Raw genomic sequence first — 22,085 nt, 5'->3', positions numbered from 1 at the left:
CCTGAAGGCTCAGGGAGGTTTACATAAAACATATAAACAATATATGAAACAATCCATAACATATAAATAACTGTAACAATAGTATTAATAACTGATAATTGTAACAGTGCAAACAGGTCCAGAGCGCATTGATGGAGTTCTGGGAGGGAGGGAGCAGGGGCCCTTCAATCGCTGTTGATTACGTCTGGTCTCAATCAAATGCCTGGTGGATGAGCTCCCTTTTGCAGGCCCGGCGGAACTGTTTTAGCTCCATCAGGGCCTTGATCTCCGGTTGTGAATTGGCAGGAATCTCTGCCGCCTTCTTCTACAAACAAAAGTGCTGTTGATTTGGAGGGACAGTATGGTTGGATACAAACCACTTGTCCAAAATATTCAACATCCCCACTAGGATTGCCAACTTTGGGTTAGGGAATGCTAGAAAGAATGCTAGGGGTTTGGAGAGAAAGACTTCAATGGGGCATAATGCCACTTCCAAAGCATCCATTTTCTCTAGGGCCCATTCCGCACACAGAGGATAATGCACTTTCAATGTTCTTTGGTGGCTGGATTTTCCTGTGCAGAACAGGAAAATCTACTTCTAAAGTGCACTGAAAGTGCATTATCTATTGTGTGCAGAATAGGCCCTATGCAACAGAAGCACACACCCCACTTCCAAGTGCAGAACAGCAACAAATTGTCCAAGTGAAAGGCTTGCAAGAAACCTTCTCTGGACTGGATGCCACGGGATGTATGAGTTTCTTCCTTGTTTCAGTGTCTGGCTGCAGCCCCACAATAATCCATCACAAAGCGAATGTCCCCCCTCCCTGATTCCCAAATCAAGTTGTGCAATAGTATAACCAACGATTATATCCCAAAAAGTGTGCAAAATGGGGCAGGGGGAAGGGTCAAGGCAACAGAGAGCCCAGTCTGGTTTGAAGCATCTTAAAACGGAACAAAAGCAGAGAAAAAGGTCGGCAGCGCCTGGGTAAAAGAAGCGCGCGAGGACAGGACGCCCGCTTTGCATGCTATTTGCATACAGACGTCTTATTTGCATACGACTCATCTCACCGCCCCCCCTCCCTCCCTCCCTCAGCAGGTGGCCGACCTCTAACCGCTTCCCGCCCGCTCGGCCAGTTCCTTGCACCCGACACATCCGCGCAGGCGCAGACCCAGCCAACCGCGCGCGCGCTTGGTCAGGCTTGAAAGCCGAAGGTGGGCTGGCTCCTCCCGTTTCTTTGCCCTCCTCCTCCCTTTCCTTCTCTCCTCTGACTGGCCTCCTCCCTTCCTGCATGCAAATAAGGCGCTAACCGTAAGGTCGCGTGGAGGGGGGGGGGGGAGAGAGGAGACAAACACGCAGCTGGCCAGCGGGAGCTCGGGCGCGCGCGACAGGTAGGAAGAGCGCGCGAGGCGGAGGGGGGTGGGGCAGGGGGAGGATGAAGAGGCTATAAAGGCTCTCAGCGGCCGCGCAGGCGCCCTTCGGGCCGGTCGCCCCCCCCCCTTCGCGTCTCCATCATTGGGCCTTAAGGACCGTCCTTGTCTCTTCCTCCTGCGGCGCGGTGGGGGCAGGTGAGGCCCTTCTCCGTTCTCGCCTCAGGATAGCCTCCCTTTCCTCTCCCCACCCGAATAGGTCGTTTGTGGGGAGGGGGGAGCGGGCTGAGGTTGGGATTGGCAGCCCCCCCTCAAGTGGGACGGAGGGGTATAGCTGGCAGGAACTCCTCTGCGCCCCCCCCGTCTTCCTTTTGGGGCGGGGGGGGGAGTTGAAGACGAGGGGCACCTGACTTAGAATCCTAGAGTTGGAAGGGACCTCAAGGGTCATCTAGTCCAACCCCCTGCACTATGCAGGACACTCACAACCAACCCTATTGCTCATCCACTGTCACCTGCCACCCCCTTGAATAAGGTGACCAGATTTTAACATTGGTAAAGTGGACACCATTCACCGGGTGGGGGGGGGGTCTTGATTAAGAATTTGGTCCATATGGAGCAGGGGTAGTCAAACTGCGGCCCTCCAGATGTCCATGGACTACAATTCCCAGGAGCCCCTGCCAGCGAATGGACATCTGGAGGGCCGCAGTTTGACTACCCCTGGTATGGAGCAACAAAAAGTTTCATGGAACACATGGAACGCAAAAATAGTATTGTAATATATATTTTTAAAAATTTCAACATAAGTACAGTTTGCCAGGTACCCCCAGATGTCCCTCCAAAAGTGGGACAATCTGATCACCTTACCTTGGAACCTTCCCAGAATCAGCCTCTCTGTCAGATGGCTATCCAGCCTCTGCTTAAAAATCTCCAAAGATGGAGAACCCACCACCTCCCGACGAAGCCTGTTCCACTGAGAAACCCCTCAGACTGCCAGGAACTTCTTCCGGATGTTTAGATGGAATTTCTTTTGAATTAATTTCATCCCATTGGATCTGGTCTGTCCCTCTGTCTTCTCTCATGGAGGGGTGGGGGGGAGGGAGTAATGGCTGTTGCCCCTCTTTTTTGATGTTATCAATGGGCCATCTGCGGGTTTAGTGAAGGCAAAGAGGAATGGGTCCTTGCCCCGAGGAGTTTGCAGTCTGAAGTGCCCCCCCCCTCCACATGCCACCAAAATATACTGAGTCAGAGCATGGGGATAGTGTTTCATTGTTTGTTGTCACGGTTTTATATTCTGATTTTAACTTGGTTGTAGAAAGATATGTTGTGCACTGCCGAGATGCAGAGAGAGGTGGTTAAGAAATTGAATGCATAATAGTAAATAATCTCATGACTAGGAGGGAGGGTAAGTGATAAAAGAATATGTGTAGTTGGTACAGACAGCAACTCTTAAAGTAGGTCTGCTCATTTGAGTCTGTGTAATGGGACTTGCTCCTAGGAAAGTGTTATTATTTGGGCTTAGCTGAAGTAGGTGAAGGGAGGATGCTAAATGCACTCCTGAACTCCTTTTATGGATTAAAAATAAAGGGTTCCATGGAGGGGGACACGCTGTTTCTCTTAGATGCTAAGAAGGGGAAAGGAAGCTGGCTCTGTGTTTCCCCTTTGAAGGGACCATGTCCTGCCATTGGTGAATGACCTTGGTCCTGTTTCCTACACTAGCTTACTCTTCTCTTGATGTGTCTAGGGTAGTTCCTCTTCAGAGCTTCATGCAGCACTCCCTCTCTGGGCTTTTGAGGTCCTCAATCCAGACCAGGCTGCTCTTCTCGGTTTTGACAGATGTGCGGGTAAGGACTTCTGAAGAATATAAAGAGATGGGTTCTGGAAACTGTTGTTGATCTTTTAAAACAGGAAAATAAATTTATTGCCCGTTCCTGCTTTTGAGCAATAATGAGATCTAGGATCCAAAGGGCCAAACCTTAGACTTGGTTTTTATATTTAGAAAATGGCCCCAAAGGCTTTGTGACCTTTATTGTTGTTTTTCAGCAATATTTTCTTTGTGCAGTCTTTTGTGGGCGGAGCAGGGTTCTTTTCCTCATATGATGTCACCATGAAGTAGGTCAAAGAAAGCTAGTCCTGGTGGGAAGTCCTTGTGAAAGGCCATTTGAGGGCCATTTTAACAAAATAAAATTTGTAAACTGTAGCAGCTGTAGATCTTACAGCCTTCTCCTCTTTTCTATCACTGCAATCCTACTATGTAGATTAGGCTGAGAGTCTGTGACTGGCCCAAGGTCACCTAGCAAGGTTCCATGGCAAAGCGGGGATTTCAGTCTCGTTATAAATTTGAAGGCCCAGGTTGTTCTGAAGTGTTATTTAACTGTTGTTGTTGTCTCATTACTACCTCACTAGATATCATAAAAATGTGTAATTTACAATGAACTCAATTGTCAAGTAGATTTTTCATCCTGAAAATAAGAGGCGATTTTTCACTTGCTGTGAAAGAGTTTGTTGTTTTTACTTGAGAGCTTTTGGATAAGAGTTGCTTTAGGGATAACAACTATTTTATTTCTCCAAACATGTAAAATGGGAGTGAAGGAACATAAGGAAAAACTTTACTAGTGTAAGACCCTTTTCAATGGCGGTTCTGTGTGTCAATGATTGTGTCTATCGATTTTGGCTGGTCTATGATTGCATCTGTGAAGAAATTATTTTATTTGAAGGTTTGAGAGAAGAACCTTCATTCTGAGTTTTAATTCCTGCCCTTCCCCCCTCTGGGCTCAGAGAATGAACTCAGGATGGGAAAATGAGTTAGTTCCATTGCTTCCTGACTTAGCCTACTTTCATACAAATGCTGATAGGCAATGGAATGGTCAAGCTTCTCTCCTCCCCCCCCCCCTTTCAGGCAGGGAATAGAGACTTAGAGGTCTTAAATACTGGAGCAGTGGTTCTGAACCTGGGAGTTTGGATCCCTTTGGGGGTTGAATGACCCTTTCACGAGTTGCAGCAGGGCAAGCAGATTGGCTTGGGGTGGGGGGCGCCATCCACACAACAGCCTTGCGGGGTAAATTGAAAGAGTATTCATCTGTCTGGAGTAGTGGAAAACAGCTAGATTGGCATGGTGGGACAAGAGGCAGAACTGAACTGAGAAACCCTGGGAAAAAACCCAATTTTTATACAATTATGAACAATGGATCTTCACGCCATGGGTCAGTTTTGGTTTAATTTCTGTGAAAGAACACTTGCATTATTTTATGGTTGGGGGTCACCCCAACATGAGGAACTGTATTAAAGGGTCACAGGAAGGGTGAGAACCATTGTACTAGAGGAACTTCAAGAAGGAATTCTTGAAGAATCTCCAGGAAAAGCTTCTCTGACACAGCGTGGCCTGGTCATTGGGTGGGAAAAGAGAGGTGATAAAATTCCTGGAAGCAAGGAGGAAGGTCTCTTTGAAACTAAGTCCATCAGAGCAGACAGAACTCTTAACTGAGGCTGTCATTAACAATATGCTGGCTGGAAGAGCTGGAGAAAGCTGCAAAGTTAATGGAAATATAGGATTGTGCGCCGTGTCATCCAAATCGGCCACTCCCGGCCGCCGCAGCTAGCGCCTCACTGTGGGGAGGGAGGGAGGACACATGACCGCCACCCCACCCCCCCGCTGTGAGGCGCTGCCTACGGCAGCCCAGAGCGGCTAATTCGGATGACGCGGAACCCAACCTTAATGGAAACTCTGTAGATATCTACAACATCCTAAGCTAAGAAGCCTGTCCTATATTTTAACATCTGCATTTTTTTTAAATCACTTATGCAGTCTGGTGCTGATTGTGAGCATTTTCCCTTGAATAAATATTTTATAACTTTTCATGCTGGTAGTGGTCCTCTGTACTACAGCTACCTCCATCATCTCGGACACGCTATTTGAAAAGGAGCACCAGGGGAAAGGTCAGCAAGCGGTTATTCTTCTGCACAAGGCAGTAAACTGTCACTGGCCAGCAGGAGATACAGAGACAATACGTCGGAAGTTGGAAGGGAAGCTTTCTGTTCCTACAAAGCTCATGTTTTGGCAGCATGTTACTGGAGAGAGATAAAAGCCTCTCCAGGTGTTGGGAAAACCTTGGAGGACAGGGTGGAATAGGGTTTGCAGGCTAGAGCAGGCCTGTTCACCACCACATTAAAAAGTTTAAGTAGCAATGGGACACACAGAAGGTTGGGTTGACATCTTTTTGGTTTTTCTCATGCCATAGTTTTTGATACACAGCATCTATAATTATACACAGCATTACAATAATGAAAGACTTAAGCACACACTTATTGGCATTGCTGTGAGTTTTTATGTAAGTCTATATATGTGTGCATGTGTGTGTACTCTGTTTAAAAGCTATTTGACAAAGGTGGGTCGACACACCCTCACATCTCTCTAAACATAACTACTCTGTAGATTACTTCAAACCAACCAATACAGCTGTAGGCATGCTGTTTGTTTTTCAAACCATAACGTACATTGTAAGCTGAAACCCAAATATTTGTTTTTTTATTGTACTAGAACATTTAACATTTTCCAACTGCTGCAGTGTGGAAAAATGTATTAAAATGTTAGCTGTGATCAGCTTCATGTATAACCATGTAACTAAGTGGTTACTATACAATCATTTTTAGCAACTTCTATAGTGATACGTTTATGGGCTATAGTTTGATGACTGTGTGGCGGGTGTCCAGGATGGTGTAGTGAGAGCCAGTTTGGTGTAGTGGTTAGGAGTGCGGACTTCTAATCTGGCATGCCAGGTTTGATTCTGCGCTCCCCCACATGAATCCAGCTGGGTGACCTTGGGCTCGCCATGGCACTGATAAAACTGTTCTGACCGAGCAGTATTATCAGCGCTCTCTCAGCCTCACCCACCCCACAGGGTGTCTGTTGTGGGGAGAGGAATGGGAAGGCGACTGTAAGCCGCTTTGAGCCTCCTTTGGGTAGGGAAAAGCGGCATATAAGAACCAACTCTTCTTCTTCTTTTACTTGCCTACACAGTAAATTCTTTAGCTTCCTGGCTTCAAGAAGCGATCCCTCCGTGTGTATTGATACTATGATTTTAAGAGAACTGAAGTAGCTTCTGCACAAAATGGTAATTTGTATAGCTATCGCACAACATTTTAATAGCCATTCTAGTTATTAAATGTAATATTAAATCTGTTCTAGTATCTCTGCATTTCAGATCATCAACAAGACAAATATGTTGTCAAAATTGAATTTCTGTTAAGTAGCGAAGATCTCGACTACCAGAATCCGAAACACATTAACAAGTGACTAGATTTTTAATGCTGCCCCTCAGGAATGTGCCAGGGTCTGGCTGAAAGATCATTTCCATGGTGCTTCAGCCTTCCATTCAACATGAGCTTAGAGAAATATCTGTGCCTGGAAGCTTTTCTTTTCATTTTTGCTCGTTTGCTTGCTCTTGTCATTTTGCAGTGCAAAAACACTGACGGCAGAAGTGCATTTATTCTTTCCAAACTGATCTCACAGCACTAAAGCTCCCTGCCTCAAACCACTTGTATGTGGACAGTTCTTTGTAGAACTACAGAGCACTCAGTTATATTGCCACTCATTATGGACAGATGCTTACACACTGGATATAGTTTAATTGTCTGTGTTTGTTTATCCTGGGCAAATGTAGTTCATGCCTAATGTAAATACAGTGTACTGTTCTTCAAACCCATGAAGTCTTAGCTCTGTGTATTGTTAGTGGAAACACAAATGGGAACGAGGGCATTTAACTGTTTGAATAATTTGTATGTTTAGCTTCATTGCACTTACTCTGTTTTTAACCAGCCCTTCTGCAATTATTTTCTCTAGCAAGAGTCCTCAGGTTTGTGAAGATGGTAGTTCCTGGGAGTGCCCCTGTAATTCAACCTGACCATAGTCTTGGAACAGACCAGGGCAGAGGTTCAACAGAAGGCTCTGTAATGCGTCCAGATGCAGAACCAATGGCTGACCAAGTGGGCCCGGAACTGGAGGAGGTCCGGAAATTGCAGGAACTTGTAAGAAGACTTGAGCTCCAGAATCAGCAGTTGAGAACTAGAAGCCTCCGAAGTGTGCCAGAGGCAAAATTGCTGAGCCAGGCTGACGCTGGAGTGGATAATTGCAATTCCAGGCTCAATGGAATGGAAATGAATAATAGCATCAACGCTCTGATGGATAAGCAAGAGCTGCAGCTAGTGGCAGACCTGCACTCAGCACTAAGTAAAATGAAGTCTGAAGCAGAAGAGAGGGAAGAATATGTGAAAAAAGATGTAGAGGCCACAGTGCAGCAAAGCTGTGCAACTGCTTCTTGGAAAGAGACTTCCAACACGCAGTTTGTGAGCAGTACCAAAAGGCAGAGCAGTGCTGGTGATACCAGCGACATATCCAGTTGGGACAGTGGAGGTGGAAGCACAGTGGAGGTGGAAGACTTTGCCAGCAGGTTTGTGGAGCCAATACTGAGGCTGAATGAAGAGAGTACAGGTGTAGAAGACCTTTGGAATGAGACAGCTCTGGATGAGGTAGAAGTCCTAGAGCTCGAGAGTGGGACCGATGAAGAGGACTGCTGGTAGGTACCATGAAATGTTGAATGTCACAATATTAATGTTAGAAGGAGGGCAATAGTCTATACCCTCTATTTCTGAAGCAGGCTGATTTTTGTGTAAGATGAAAGTAATAAAGCCATTATCCTTTACCACAGAGACTAAGCCCAAGTTCTTTAATATTGTCAGCAGTCTTTTGTAAAGCAAGAGTGGCTTATTAACCTGTGAAGGCAGACATAGGGTCTGAAGGAAGCACCTACAAAGAAGACCACAAAAGCATTTTTCAACACTACAGTTTTTTAGATAAATAGGTGTATAGCAACAGAGGAATGCACATTGGACTAGAACGCTAGTGTCTTTTAAAAAGTTGAAAAGAAGCCCAGTGCAGGAGGGAACTAGGTCCAGAGGAGAGTATTTTTGACACTCCCCCCCCCCCCCCCATTTTCTTGATTCAGTACATCCCTCCTGTCCCTGAAGCAGCTAGTAGGTCCCTGGGGAGGAAGAGGACAAGTATGCATTTTGCCTGGGGAAAACTTTGTGGATGAAAAAAGTTACATATCCTCATCCTATTTGTTTACTTATTTTGTATTGGTATGCTGTCCTTCCCTGGAAGCTCAGCATGGCTTCCTGTAGTTAAAATCCAGTACAATATAATACAAGTAGCAGAAAAACCCATTGAACAAAAAATGCAATAGGCTCTAGCCCACCCACCCCATCTGGGCAGCTCTGGCAAGGCCACAGCAGGCCTGCTCGGAGAAGTGGCCAGCTCTGTTGGGGGCTCCCTCCCCCTACACCACTGGTGTTTCCACCTTTTTGGTTTGTAATATGTTCTCAGCTTAGTTCAAAGTGTTAGTTTACAATCTGGCCACTGATCCCTGGCCCCAAATAAGCATGTCGGTCCTCAACAAGGACCAGAGCTATTTCTGTCCTGGCCCCCACCTGGTGGAACGAGCTCCCTGAAGAGATCCGGGCCTTGTCCAAACTCCCAAAATTCTGCAGGGCCTGCAAAAGGGAGCTCCTCCACCAGGCATTTGCCTGAGACCAACAACAAGTTCCCCTCAGACATCCTCTCCATGGCCTGAACCGGTCTGTCCTCTCTAAGGGCCTTAGCTAAGTTCCGTTCCTGTTATATTAATTACGATCACTGAAATTGTGTTATTTAGATTGTTGTTGTTGTATTTGTTTATGTTATATATTAATTCATTCCATGTTTCCCCCATGTTGTATGTAAACCACCCTGAGCCATATGGAAGGGCAGTATATTTATTTAGATTTAGATTTATTTATTTAGATTTATAGAAATCAGATACATACATACATACATACATACATACATACATACATACATACATACATACATACATACATACATACATACATACATACATACATACATACATACATACATACATCTCATTTAAATAGTCTGGGACAGGAAAGCTTCAAGAATGTCCGCTACCAAATAAGCCCTCACATTTTAAATAAACGCTAGTGAGACCTTTGATAGTCACTGGTGTGTGCAATATATGCATCACCAGGAGCAGGATTTTCCAGTTATTAACCTACGGTCATAGAAAGCCCTCCCTTTGAAGTTGTGGTCAGTAATTTTCCTGCTTTAATGGGAAAGCTAAAGGAAATGCTGTTATATGCTGCTGAGTTTAACATTTGGGTTTGTGTTTGGGAGATCGTTTAGTATATGATAGTTTGTTAATGTTTTAATTTTATCCTGTTAAGTTGCTTTTGAAAAAAAAATTTTTGGCTGAACATAATAAAACAGTACATTGCACCTAAGCAGCCAAACTACTGAAAAGGGATGGATGGGTTGGTAAAGTCATTGTATTCACTTGTTGAATTGATATTGAACACTCTTCTCTGTTATAATGCTCTCCCTTCAAGGGATTATCGATAGAAGCACACAAGTGTGTCTGTGACGAAGGCCACATAGAGACAGCTGAACATATCCTATTTGAGTGCAGACTCTATTGTCACCTCCGTACAGATTCACTGGCCTTGTTGCTTGCAGAATGCCCCAGAGGGCTGAGGAAACAGCATCTTAAACTAGTACTGTCAGACAGAAATAAAGACCTAATGAAAATGATTGCCAAATTTGCTAGGGTAGCTATAAAAATAAGGCAGTGCTGGACCAACCCTATACCCTAATACTTTTACACTGGATCCATATGCAGTTGTTCTTATTTCTCGTTTTTATCCATTCATAATTTATTTTATATCTGTAATTATATGTTTTCTACCGGTTGGTCTATAACCATAAATAAAAATTGATTGATTGATATTGAACTTAACTTATCCTCCTTAAGGCTGTATGTCTCACCAAGAAAGTCATCTATAGATGAAAAGGAATCTCCCCTAAAATGGTGCAGGCAGGTGTTAGATCATCGAAGTCCTGAGACAGAAGCAGCCTGCCGTACCCTCATCAATAAGCTTGACCAAGGTAAGTGAGCTGATTGATGACCCTTATGTGTTCGGTCATTAACTTATCATAGGAACTGTTGAGCACATTGCACCAACTGAGGTATCCAGAGTGCTTAGGGAAAAATAGTATTGAAGTATTCAGTTCTTTCCATGTTAAGGAACCTGAGGTTCGGAACAGAGCCTTGATTTCTTGATCTGGTCAATAGACTTCTTTCTGCAACTGGCTAAACCAGTAGTATTAACATTAAGAGCTGGCAGGATGCCATGGGATAATCTTACTAAGCTTACTGTAAGAAAGAGTGTGTATTTGATCTTTGGATAGAAGTATCCTAATTAGATGAGGATTTCTGACATCCCAAGTGCCATCCCTAGGATTTCATCCTTGTTCAAAGGTGTTCTCTTAAGAACTCTATCTGCCTCATTTTGGACCAGAGGTAGTTCTGGGTCAGGGATAAAGGTAGGCCTGCATACAGTGAGTCCAGCCTGGAGATGACCGCTGCCTGGATCACTGTAGCTAGGTGTTCTGGGTCCAGGTAGGACGCTAGTGGCGTAACTTGGTGCAGGCAGAAGAACACTAGGATAGTGCCATGGGATATTTTGGGGATTTAAAAGTATAAATGCATTTTCATTAAAACAATTATAACGACAATCACTTGAAACGGAGCTGTGTGCTGCCACATCATCATTTTCTAATTTTCCTAACTGATAAAAGCAATGACAAGTTGAAAACTGGAATCATTAAACTACGTACTAAAAAGGCAGATTTATTATCTGGACTTGGATACAGTATTGTTATCTCAGCATTTTTCTATGCAAATGAAAGAACAGAGTAAAAACTCAGAGTAGCAATTAATTTGGGTCTTTAATTATATTTCATAATATTATTGAAGACTATAGAGTTATTCCATTGTACTGACACCTGTTACATAAATGTAGATTAAGATGATTAACTTTTACTAGATATCAGTCTAATAAAACATACTAACTAATCACATGTCATTTTTTTCTTTACTGAGAACCAAAGTGTGCAAGAGTCATAGCTGCTTTTCTTGAACATAGCTGTTTCACTTTAGAACATTGGTCTGTAACCTTTCTAAGGCTGCAGACCGGTGTGGGGGGGAGAGTGATCCATGCACCGCCGCAAACGAGCATGCGCGGCAATTTCACGCATGCGTGGACCTGCCATACATGCGCATTTGCGCCAGCAGCCCTGCTTCCCTCCCCCCCACACACAAAAAGAAGCTTGCCGGGCCGCAAGCTAAGCGGCCGCTTTGGTGGCCGATTTGCTTGCGGCCTGGGATGTTTCTAACTGCGGGGGGGGGGGGGGGAACCACTGCTTTAGAAGATGTAAAGTTTGCACATACGAAAAAAGGCCTCTCAGTTTTCATCACAACTTGGCTTATTTCTTGACTTTTGTTATGTGTGTTTTCTAACGCTTTTTAGATATTTGACATGTTCAGAAGAGGAAGGGAAACTGAGACAAGAAGAGGGCAGAAGGAGTCTTCATTATATGAAGGCTTTGTTGCCTTGTTTGTTTGTTGAGTGTTAGTTTTGTTTGTAACTCCAGGGGAAACCAGTCAAATTAGAAACGAATTTATTCCAAATACTGCAGGTTGCAAGAGCAATGTGTGGCAGGTTGTCAGACTGGACTAGATATCTGTACTTTCGAAGTACACTTCATACTTCTGCAATGTATGAAGGCACTTTTGCAATTTAATTCTAAAAATTTTTACTTGCTTGGCGATCCAGTCACATGCCAGTAGCGGTGCTAACCACTAATCTTACCATTTTTAATTCTTGGATTTAAAAGATGGGCAATGTGAATTTACTCTGTAATGTGTGTAAAAAACTGCTTTGACAGTATTTTACTTATCTTTCTGAAATAAAGAACATGGTATTTGAAGGTTTTTTCCTCCCCTGCCCCCCCCCCCAGTTTTTTCACATTGTATTAATGGAAGCAAGGAAAATGCATATTCCTTGCCTGAGTTTTATTGGATTTTTTCCCCTGCATCTTGACCACACCTTCCGTTTTGCACCAGGCCATAGGAATTGCAGTCAGCCAAATCCTAGCTGGCCTATAGAATACAGGTAAGGCTCTCATAATGGATAAAGAGAGACAGCATATCCCTTCAAAGACTATTTTTGTCATCATGTTAGACTCTTCAGAGAAGCAGAATTGCAGTATAACTTCCCAGTGTTTGATGGCAGAATACTAATCTACTTTTTTCCAATCGATGCTGCTTGAGTGGGTGCCTAGGGAAAGAGCAATATGTTTTTGTGCACTATTTGTTACCTGAAACTGTGTCTTTGGGTGAATGAAGCAGGAGAGAACAATTGAAATGGTTTATTATAATTTATGCTGCTTCTGCTTCTGATTTTGTGGCTAATTTTGGCCACCCTAGATTGCATTCAACTGGCTTTCAGAACATCTGGAATGCCCATTTTTGTGTGGGGTACAGCTTGAGTAGATGAGTTTAAAGACTGTTCAGAAAAGAGCCTTGATTATTTTATGTTCTAATCATGCTACTCCAAAGAGTACGTTCTAATGATGCTACTTTTTTTGTTTGATCTAAATGGGAAATTTTTCTCAGATGTAATATCTGTGTGCCAGGCACCTATGCAACTTTTGTAGTTATATGTAGCAGCTCTTACAAAACTGTTTCTTACACTTCAAATGAAAGCACCTTAAAGAGATGACCAAACTTTTCTTCCTACAGAGTTCATAGAGGAGACTGTCATGGTACCGTTCCACCAGTACATGCTAGGATTCTATTCTATCCCATCCCATCCCATCCATCTATCACGTTTATATCCCGCCACTCTCACAAGGGCTTGTGGCAGCTAACAAGATAAAACCCCAATAAAAACCCCAATAAAATAAGTAACAATTTCAATCAAACTAGAAGAAGAAGAAGAGTTGGTTCTTATATGCCGCTTTTCCCTACCCGAAGGAGTCTCAAAGCGGCTTACAGTCGCCTTCCCATTCCTCCCCCCACAACAGACACCCTGTGGGGTGGGTGAGGCTGAGAGAGCCCTGATATCACTGCCCGGTCAGAACAGTTTTATCAGTGCCGTGGCGAGCCCAAGGTCACCCAGCTGGCTGCATGTGGGGGAGTGCAGAATCGAACCTAGCATGCCAGATTAGAAGTCCGCACTCCTAATCACTACACCAAACTGGCTCCTCTAGCCAATCAACTGAAAATCATCCATTCATTCGGCAGCCAAAAAACCCATACTAATCATTATTAAAAACCTCAGGGTGGACAGAGGGGCTGCAGATTGCTGATTAACACCAACTGTACACATTTGCCCTGACCTAGGTAGTCCACGCTGGCCTTATCTCATCAGATCTCAGAAGCTAAGCAGGGTCAGCCCTGGCTAGTATTTGGATGGGAGACTTCCTGGGAATACCAGGGTCATGATGCAGCCACAGGCAATGGCAGACCACCTCTGGAAACATCTTGCCTTGAAAACTCCATGGGGTCACTGTAAGTCAGCTGTGACCTGATGGCAACCCCCTCCCCCCATTATATGTATTATGTTTAAATATTACAACACCACCCAACCATCTGATCAAACAGACATTAAAGGGATAGCTAGAAGGTGGCTTCCCTACTTGAGAATAATAGCGCCCCTTTCCCCACTTTCAGGATAACTTGAAGGGGAGATACACATGGGAGATAAACTGACTGCATGAACTGAACATCCTCACCTACCATTCTATATGTTAGCTGAGGTATGGGGGAAAGCAGTACAGCTGTGGCTTGTGTAGCTGTCAAGCTGTTTGGAGAACACATGAAGCAGGCATCACAAGATGCTGCAATAAAAACCATGCAGTTAAGCTGACACGTATCGACATGCAATGTTAAGGAAGGAAACGACAAGTAGAGGACTGAGAATTGTCATCTTTCTTTTAATTCCAGACATTTTAATCTGCCATAGTTGGAAATCTAATAAGTGGTTTGTATCCTGGTTCAGGGGGTGAGTGTGTCTGGCATGTAATGCATGCAAATGGTCATTTGACATGTTGTGTCTCTCCTCTCCCTTGTATCTGTGTTTAACTTGGTATTATTTCATGGCTTTGTATCTTCCTCTAGCCAGTAGGTGGAAATCCCTGTACTGCAGTCCACTGGCGTCTCCAAGTGTGCATAACTTGAATACTGACGCAGGGTCCTGTAGTAATGCACTAAACTCTCCTGGGCACTACAAATCAACTAACAAACCTCTACTAACCTGTGGCAGCTCAGGTACGGCATGGCATCGGGGGCCTTTCGGAGGACTGGAGGTGGGAAATGCATGGGGCTTGGGTGACAGGGTGGTGGTGGAAATTGAGACTGCCTATGCAAATCCACTCTTAATATGATTGCTAGGTTCTCTTTTCACCCAGTGCTTCAGGAAACTTTGCTAGCTCTTAACACCCTTTTTTGTCTGTGCAGTCTCTGACAGCTTTTGAAAGCTATAAGTGGAAAGCTCACTACTGGAGTGCATTAGACTGTCTCATTCCCAGAGCATTTGTTTGGTCCTTAGGGCAAAGACCTGGCAGAATTGCCCGTTCAAGAAGAGCTTTCTGCTCTTTCATTGTCAGCTTTTGCTTCATTTTTGTAGGAAGAATTGTTATTACTTGTACATACAACAGTTCCTGTGTTTGAGGATGAGCTTAGCATGTGCTTTACAAGACCTTAAATTAACAAAATGGAAGGGGGTAGGTTTTTCAGAAGGCTTGGTCTGTCTAGAGGTTCCTAGTTTTTGCAAGAGGAGTGTGACCACTATGTGGAGGTGGCAGCTGCTTTCCTATTGTTTATCTTGGAGGAAACCCTCTTGACATGGTGCTGGCACGCTGACTTATTAGATGCTGATCTGCAATTAATTTTGAGTTAAGAACTTGCATGCAGTTGGAATAGTTAAATTATATTCTTCTGAGCTTAATTTCCAAAATCCAGGACCAAGTTAGAAGCCACAGTCACAGTTCCCAAAACATTGCCTGGATTTTTGGGGTGGAGACGAGCCAGGCATCAAACAATTTATGAACTGGTATAATCCAGTTGCTAACATGGGGATAACTTTGTTGCTTATGAAAGGCATGGATAGGTGGGAATAGCAGCACTGAAGCTATGGTATCTCAAAGTAACTTTGCTAATTTTTGGTATTTGAATGCTTCTTTCCTGTATCTGAAGTATAGAAAAAGCAGCAAAATGCCTGCTTTGCTGTAATTTTTCTGGTTTTAGAAATGAATAATTGAAGACTAGCTTGGTCAAAAGGCAATATAAAAATTTAAAATTTAATAATAAATTTGAATTTTAATAATATTTGTAAAGCACTCATTGGTTTAGAAGCCCTGTCTAAGTCAGTGTAGCAGGAATTAGGGGAGCCTTAGGGGAGTGGCGGGCTATAAATCGAAGTAATAAATAAATAAATAAATAAATTTGGGGTGCAAAATCACCAAGCCTGATGGCTGTTTAGTCTATTTCTTTGTCACCATAGTAATTTAAATTTTATTCTACTCCATGGAATCAACATGGCAGCAGCTGCTTGTGCTATGGGTTTTAGTAATTTAAGACTGATCAGGTGGGATGAATGCACATCCTGTTTATAAACATAGCTATAATTAACATGGTAAACTCCCATTTCCTTGAATCCCTGCTATTAGCTACTCACTACTCACCTTTCTTGTATATGACAAATAAGAATGGTCCTTAAGCCACAAGCCTTGGTAAGCCACAAGCCACAAGCCTTAAATCTTGGTAAGTATAAATGCCCCCCCCCCCCAAAGCACTGTGTGAAATCTTGAAATTTAGCCTTAATCCAGTATGTTTCTGAATTTGACAAGGAGGAGATAATCTAGAGATATCCAGTCCAAATTCCAAGAGGAGATTTTTTAATATAAAAACTTTGGGGGTGGATCCTATAAAAAAGATCCATGGGTGATTATTCTTGATTTCCAAACTGTGCAGTAGGTTTCCCAAGAATTTCTTAATGTTAGTCATACAGATCTCCATCCCCATAAGCAGCGGTGAGTTGGGAGAGGCAAATAAGTCACACTTCCATGCAAGGCACATGGATGGGATCCAGCCCATTAAATGGTGAAAAATTGGTCATCTGGTGGAGCCTAGTTGTCCCATCTGCCATGGATGTCTTTTATAACATACAAGGCATGTCTACAAATGAGTATCTTACAAAATACCATAATCTGACTTCTAAAATACCTGATCTTAAATGAAAGGAATGAAGGTGATGTCCTTTTGATATCAGTTCTCTAAAACATTCCTAATGCTGCTTTGTCCCATTGTGCGGTTTACAATGCGGCATCTGCTAGTTGAAAGCCTTTTGTACTTGGGACCAGCGATGAAAGTTTCTGCTAGGATTTTCACGAATTTCACTGTGGTGTAGTAAGTAGACCAACAGTAGTTCTAACTAAACTAAACCAAGGGGTATAAACCCCAATGTATTGCAGGACAAAGTGGCCAAAGGAACATAGTGGCTTAAGGCATGCAAGGTTTGCCAGGAGTGATACCCTCTTCCCCGCCTTTTTTTTTTTTTAGGGGGGGATTAAAATGTATGCAATATCCACTTTCTTATCAAACCCTAAACTTATTTTACAGTTTTAACAACATAAAATGCATCTTTAGGATTTAAAAGTGTAGCAGTTTGATCTTGCTATGAAATGTAATAGAATAAATGCCTCAGCTAGCTATGAGCATAATTGCAAGTTTACTCAGTGCTAAAGAGACCTGGCAATTGCCACACCCTGTGGGACCTTTGCATATGTATCTTAAGCTTTGCTACCTTAATGGCTGGAGGAAAAATAACTTGAAAGCAGAACAAATTTTGTAATGTACAAAAAAGTATGTTTGGACATTAACAGTCTTTTATAGAAACAAGAGGACTATCAGCAAAATTATTTATCTTAAACTTTGTAATTTTGTAGTGGTGCCATGTTGGATATAGTCATACATGTTACAGCTCTGCATTGTGGAAAAATAGTATTGAAATTATAAATATATCCTTAAATACTATTATCTGTAGTATACACAGAAATAATCATCGTAAATAAAAGTCTTCGTTCAACATATTCCGATTGAGTAAAACCATGAATTGAAAATCATGGCATTCATCCTAAGAAAACATAGGAGTTGGGTTCTTTTTCAGTGCTTCCCAAAGTGTTCAGTTTTTCTCTTGAGGAATATGGGAGTAGTTGATGTTTTTCTGATTTGTTTTTCCAGAGCCTTCATATCTATAGTTGCTTCCTGCCCCAGTAGGTAGTAGAGACCTTTTGTCAGTGTCCTGAAATATGAATTGAGCCACCACAACAACTGTGCTTATCACACATGCATATATAATGTTATGTATAGAGGTCTTCTTCCTTCATACTCTGGGTAAAAAAGACTTCTTTATTTTTAGGTGACTTCTTTATTTCTAGATGACCCCACTGGTAAATTCGTTCAATTTAGTTTGAAGCTTCACTGCACTTATTAGACAAAAACGGGATTGTTAATTCAGTATGAGACTACTTACAAATGAATATTGAAATGATTATCTGGAACACTGGTTTCTTTTATCTCTCCTGCCACCTCTGAAAGGTTATTTGAGTATGCATTCAGGATTGAGCTCTCAGTCCTCCGTTGAAAGTGAACTCAGTACATCAGATGACTCCATATCAATGGGATACAAACTGCAGGATTTGACTGATGTCCAAGTTATGGCCCGCCTACAGGAAGAAAGTACGTGAAAGCCACTTAATCCCTTATCTACATTGGGGCTGCTTTTTCTTCAAGGAGAGGTTTTTCTCTAAAGCCTGTATATGCCAAAATAAACCTACCATTTATTCTGTTTTGGTTTGTTTTAAATAGCTGCACAAACTGACCACTTAGTCTGGGCAATTGTAAATGGCTTTGCTGAGTAAATGACATGGCCCTCATCAGTGTGAGATGTAAGGAGAGGACTGATGTTGCTAGTGACCTAAACTTTTTCCACTCAGGACCTCTTCTTGCCCAAGAATTTTTTACGTGATCCCAATTATATAGGTATATAAAATAAGTATAAAAATCAAACTTTTGCTAATAATAAATGTATTTTAAAACAATTCTTTGACATACATATAATTTTACCATTTATTAAAGACTAAAGCAGCTTTGCATACTAATGAGTTGGACGTGCTTCTTTATTTTTACATAAAGGACTAAATCTTGGCCAGAAATTTTCTGTTTAGAGGGGCAACATTTTTGTTAAGGGGCCGGTAAGGGGACCAAGACCTACCCAGGGTTGCCAGCCTTAAGGTGAAGGCTGGAGACATCCTGGAATGGTTTTGTTATGGAGAGGTAAAGGCAAGCAATAACTTGCCCCATATGAGGTTGTAACCCACAGTTTAAGAAGCTTTGATCTAAGGCTTAGTAAAAACTGGTTGTCAGGCTCCTTGCTGCTGTTCTTTTCACAGAAGGCTGGGTCGTTGGCTTGAATCTGAACAGAGGAAGAATTTATTTGAGATTTAATTGCCCTCCTAATGGATTTCAGGAGTGGAAGACATGCCTGCTTAGGCTGCTTTCTTGTTAATATTATCTTGGAAAGGGTCCACAAAAGAAAGTGGGATGAATCGAAGAGTCACCAGGAACCTTGCTGAGCAGACTTCATTATCTTTTCCTCCCATTTATATTTTGAGAATCGTGTTCAAATGATAACCTCATCTTCAACACAAAGCCATCATTACCCTGTGCCAATTTAGGCATGTTTATAACTTGAGTTGGTTCTTTAAAATCTGGGCGCTCAAGGGGATTTGGGGTTGCAGGGCATGTGCTGCAGAAAAAAATCAAATGCTAAAAGATTGTCTTCCCACGCCCATGTGGTATTTGCTCCAATTTTAATGTAACAAGCATAAACAAGGAGGTCTGGCTTCTCTGCTAAGAACTTTGAGTAACGTGATCGAGCAATGACTGTGTCCTCTATGGCCATATTTAGGTCTCCGCCAGGACTGTGCTTCCAGTTCGGCCTCCGTTTCTCGCCGCAGCTCCAGTGCCTCCTTGCATTCTCTGCGCAGAGGCACCTACAGTGACCAGGACTTTGACACGTACAGTCTGGAGGATGAAGATGACGACTGTTCCCTTTCCTATCACAGCAGCCACAGATACTCCCCATCCCCCCTCAGCTCTCCACGGTGCCAGTCCCCATCCACAAACACGGACTACAGCAGGACAACAAGCACCCGAATTCGGCCCCCACAGAGAACCATGCAGAATCCTATGCAAGACAGATTGAAATACTCTGGGAATGAAGGTATACGATGCAGTCGCCAAGTTAGCCCAGTTCTGGAATGCATAGCCAGTAGGGGTTCTATGGATGAGAGAGAGAATGTACATGGAAACAGTTGTATTCCTCATCACTTCTCTTTCTTCACAGAGGAGCTGCGGCACAGCATGCCTAACCTGGCCCGAACGGGCCTGCGTTCCTTGGAGTCTGTAAGGAACAGCCGCAGCTTGGAGTCAGATCTCCAGGTTCCTGGTAACCGGCATTCCAGAATCCAGCAACCATCAGGTGGTAAGCTGTGAACATTCTTGCAATGTATTTGCTCTTCTGCCTAAAATCCTGTGGCCTTATTTATGCCCTCTTTCCCCCTCGATTTCAAGGTCTGACACCAAATAAGCTCCGCTATTCCTCCGGTGCTGGGCAGTCTCCCTTAACAGTCCGACAGCCAATGAAAGCGGGCTCCTGTGCAAACACTCTCCTACCACCACGACAACCTGTTAGAGCCACAAGTTATGCCAGTGCTACTGGACGAGTTCGAAAGCTGCCCTCTTCCACGCTCAGCCCAGCTTCTGCAGGCAGTAACAGTTCTGTGGCTAGAAGCAATTGTGTGGTTCCTGGAGCAAAGAATTCCCTGGCTAAAACCAGAACATCTGCAGGGGGAGCAACTGTTCCAAAGAGCAAGCTGAACCAGCCAGTCAAGAGGTAAGAACAAAGTAGCTTAAAAAGATAGGTGAAGAGTTGGTGATGCTGTGTCCTGCAAAGTGAGCATTGCTCTGTGCTTGGCCATGATATCAATTGAGAGCTCACTTCCACGAGCTTACAGCAAAGCACACTTGTGAATAAGCCATAAATTTTGCTGAGGCTAAACCGGGCAAAGGACTGTGTGCATAAATCTTGTTTTAAACAGAATGGATATTTGCAATGAAGAATATCATGATTGAAATAGGTGTTTGAACTGTGTTGCTTTGGGAACCTGACCTGTATGGGCCTGGGTCAAAACCAGTGTCCATGGCCAGCATGAAGCCTGGTGCCAGATTGCTACAGGTATGTCAAGGGAACTAGTGATTTTGCATGCCGGTGTAATTTAAAAATATGCACATAAAAATTTGAACAGGGTTTTGCTTCCTCAGTAATTTATATGGGGACAAGAGGATGTACAAAGCCTGGGCACAATTTAGCAACAGATCTATCCTGTGGGTTTGATGATTGAACTTCCTCTTTCTTGAGAGGCAGCATGGTGCAGAACTTAAAGTGATGGGCTACAACAGGGCACATCCTCATTGCATTGCCTGCCGAGATATAAGGGTCACTGTGTGTCCTCGAGCTAGTCAGTATAAAGTGGAGGTGAGAGCCATATGTGATCTTGGAGGAATGATGGGATAGAAGGTAACATCACACAACTCTAATACAACACTAAATCTCTCTCTGTTCCCTCAGATTTCCAAAGGCCAGTGTATCTGTTGATGACTCTTGGAAGGACGGGTGTTACTGAGCCAATGGGAAGAAACCAGACGTTGATGAGGAGGTAGGTGGACTAAAAACCCAGCTGGCTGGGCAGTTGTGGAAACTCCCTTCCCGTTGCTGTCGGACTTCACCAACTCGGACAATCTTTACTTGAACGAAGAACTCCTCCTGCCTTTGCTTTGACCGGATGGTGGAAATTGGCCGCCATTTTGTTTCTGCTGTTAATGTTCTTGCTGCTGAGCCCAGAGAACTGTTTGATCGTAACGTCTGTATGTGGAATATATATGGCAGCCTGGTGTCTACACTTGAACCTTTTTTTGTTCACTCCTGTGCTCACAGAGGAAAGTAGTGTACTTTTGTATTACTTGCTTTTATTGCTCTCGTACTACTCTTGTACTACTAGCAAGAAGCTTCGATTCCCTACCATTTTGATGTGGAACACATCTTTTGTCCCGCGCCCTTGGACGGAAGTGGGCACAGACATGATGGCCAATGTCCCGTCCTAGGAAGCACACGAAAAGAGGCAGGGAGTGACCTGGAGACTCAGAGGATTTTTTAACTTGTCCTATATTAGGTATCTCTTTTACTTTTATTATTGTAGAGGCTGAAGCAGATTTTTATATCTATCTACTGATGATAATACAAAATTTGTATCTCCTGTCAAAAGAGTGTCTCGGCTCAGAAATTATCACCACCACCAGTAAGACTGTTGTGCTGTTGTGTGTGCAGCATTGCTGTGAAGTTGTTTCGTACCAGACTTGCTCTCTTTTGAATTGGGCAAGGCCTTGGTGGTGGTGCCGGTGGTGCTACTTCCAAAAGAACTGACCATACACCCTGAGGTATTCTCTCTGGTTATCCTCACCCCAGTCCCAGATGCTAAAGCGTTCTGTTCTGCTTTTGTATCACTCTTTTCTACTGTGATTTTTTTTAAATGAAGGAACTTGCTGAAGCTTATCGAATGCAAGAACACAATCATGACTGAGAATGCAAACAGGCCTGCCAGCTCTGTTTTCTGCCACCAATGTGACTTGATATTGTAGTTAATAAATGTGAAAGGCCAAGTA

The 22,085-nt window shown here is 43.3% G+C and overlaps 1 protein-coding gene and 1 long non-coding RNA gene across 10 annotated transcripts in view; one reads left to right on the top strand and one right to left on the bottom strand.

The window, feature by feature from the left end:
* Window positions 1–2,318, bottom strand: part of LOC143823083 (uncharacterized) — a 7,023-nt gene extending 4,705 nt beyond the window's left edge. The window contains exon 1 of the long non-coding RNA XR_013226376.1: window positions 2,212–2,318. This is a non-coding gene — a long non-coding RNA (uncharacterized LOC143823083). The remainder of the gene's footprint in view (window positions 1–2,211) is intronic.
* On the top strand, window positions 1,174–22,085 carry LOC143823082 (SLAIN motif-containing protein-like). Of its 9 annotated transcripts, none has more exons than XM_077308960.1 (10): window positions 1,174–1,191; window positions 3,089–3,188; window positions 7,184–7,916; window positions 10,209–10,342; window positions 14,421–14,570; window positions 17,901–18,041; window positions 19,273–19,587; window positions 19,711–19,848; window positions 19,938–20,259; window positions 20,995–22,085. In XM_077308960.1, the coding sequence occupies exons 3-10, from the start codon at window positions 7,207–7,209 to the stop codon at window positions 21,047–21,049; spliced, it is 1,965 nt and encodes a 654-aa protein (XP_077165075.1). In that variant the 5' UTR covers window positions 1,174–1,191; window positions 3,089–3,188; window positions 7,184–7,206; the 3' UTR covers window positions 21,050–22,085. The 9 variants fall into 9 exon arrangements, with proteins under 9 accessions (XP_077165075.1, XP_077165078.1, XP_077165073.1 ...); XM_077308963.1 differs by lacking the exon at window positions 1,174–1,191 and adding an exon at window positions 1,230–1,368 and having other exon boundaries at window positions 19,711–19,845; XM_077308958.1 differs by lacking the exon at window positions 1,174–1,191 and adding an exon at window positions 1,230–1,368.

Source organism: Paroedura picta, chromosome 13 (genome assembly GCF_049243985.1).
Source record: "Paroedura picta isolate Pp20150507F chromosome 13, Ppicta_v3.0, whole genome shotgun sequence".
Classification (NCBI taxonomy): domain Eukaryota; kingdom Metazoa; phylum Chordata; class Lepidosauria; order Squamata; family Gekkonidae; genus Paroedura; species Paroedura picta.
Note: the sequence above shows the minus strand (reverse complement) of the source record. Positions and strands in the feature narration are given on the sequence as shown.

Bases quoted from the DNA above. Each gene is read 5' to 3' on its own strand.
- LOC143823082 (XM_077308960.1), top strand. From the start codon at position 7,207: ATGGTAGTTCCTGGGAGTGCCCCTGTAATTCAACCTGACCATAGTCTT. The intron at 19,588-19,710 runs GTATACGATGCA...CTTTCTTCACAG, and splicing joins GAAATACTCTGGGAATGAAG to AGGAGCTGCGGCACAGCATG. The intron at 19,849-19,937 runs GTAAGCTGTGAA...CTCGATTTCAAG, and splicing joins AATCCAGCAACCATCAGGTG to GTCTGACACCAAATAAGCTC.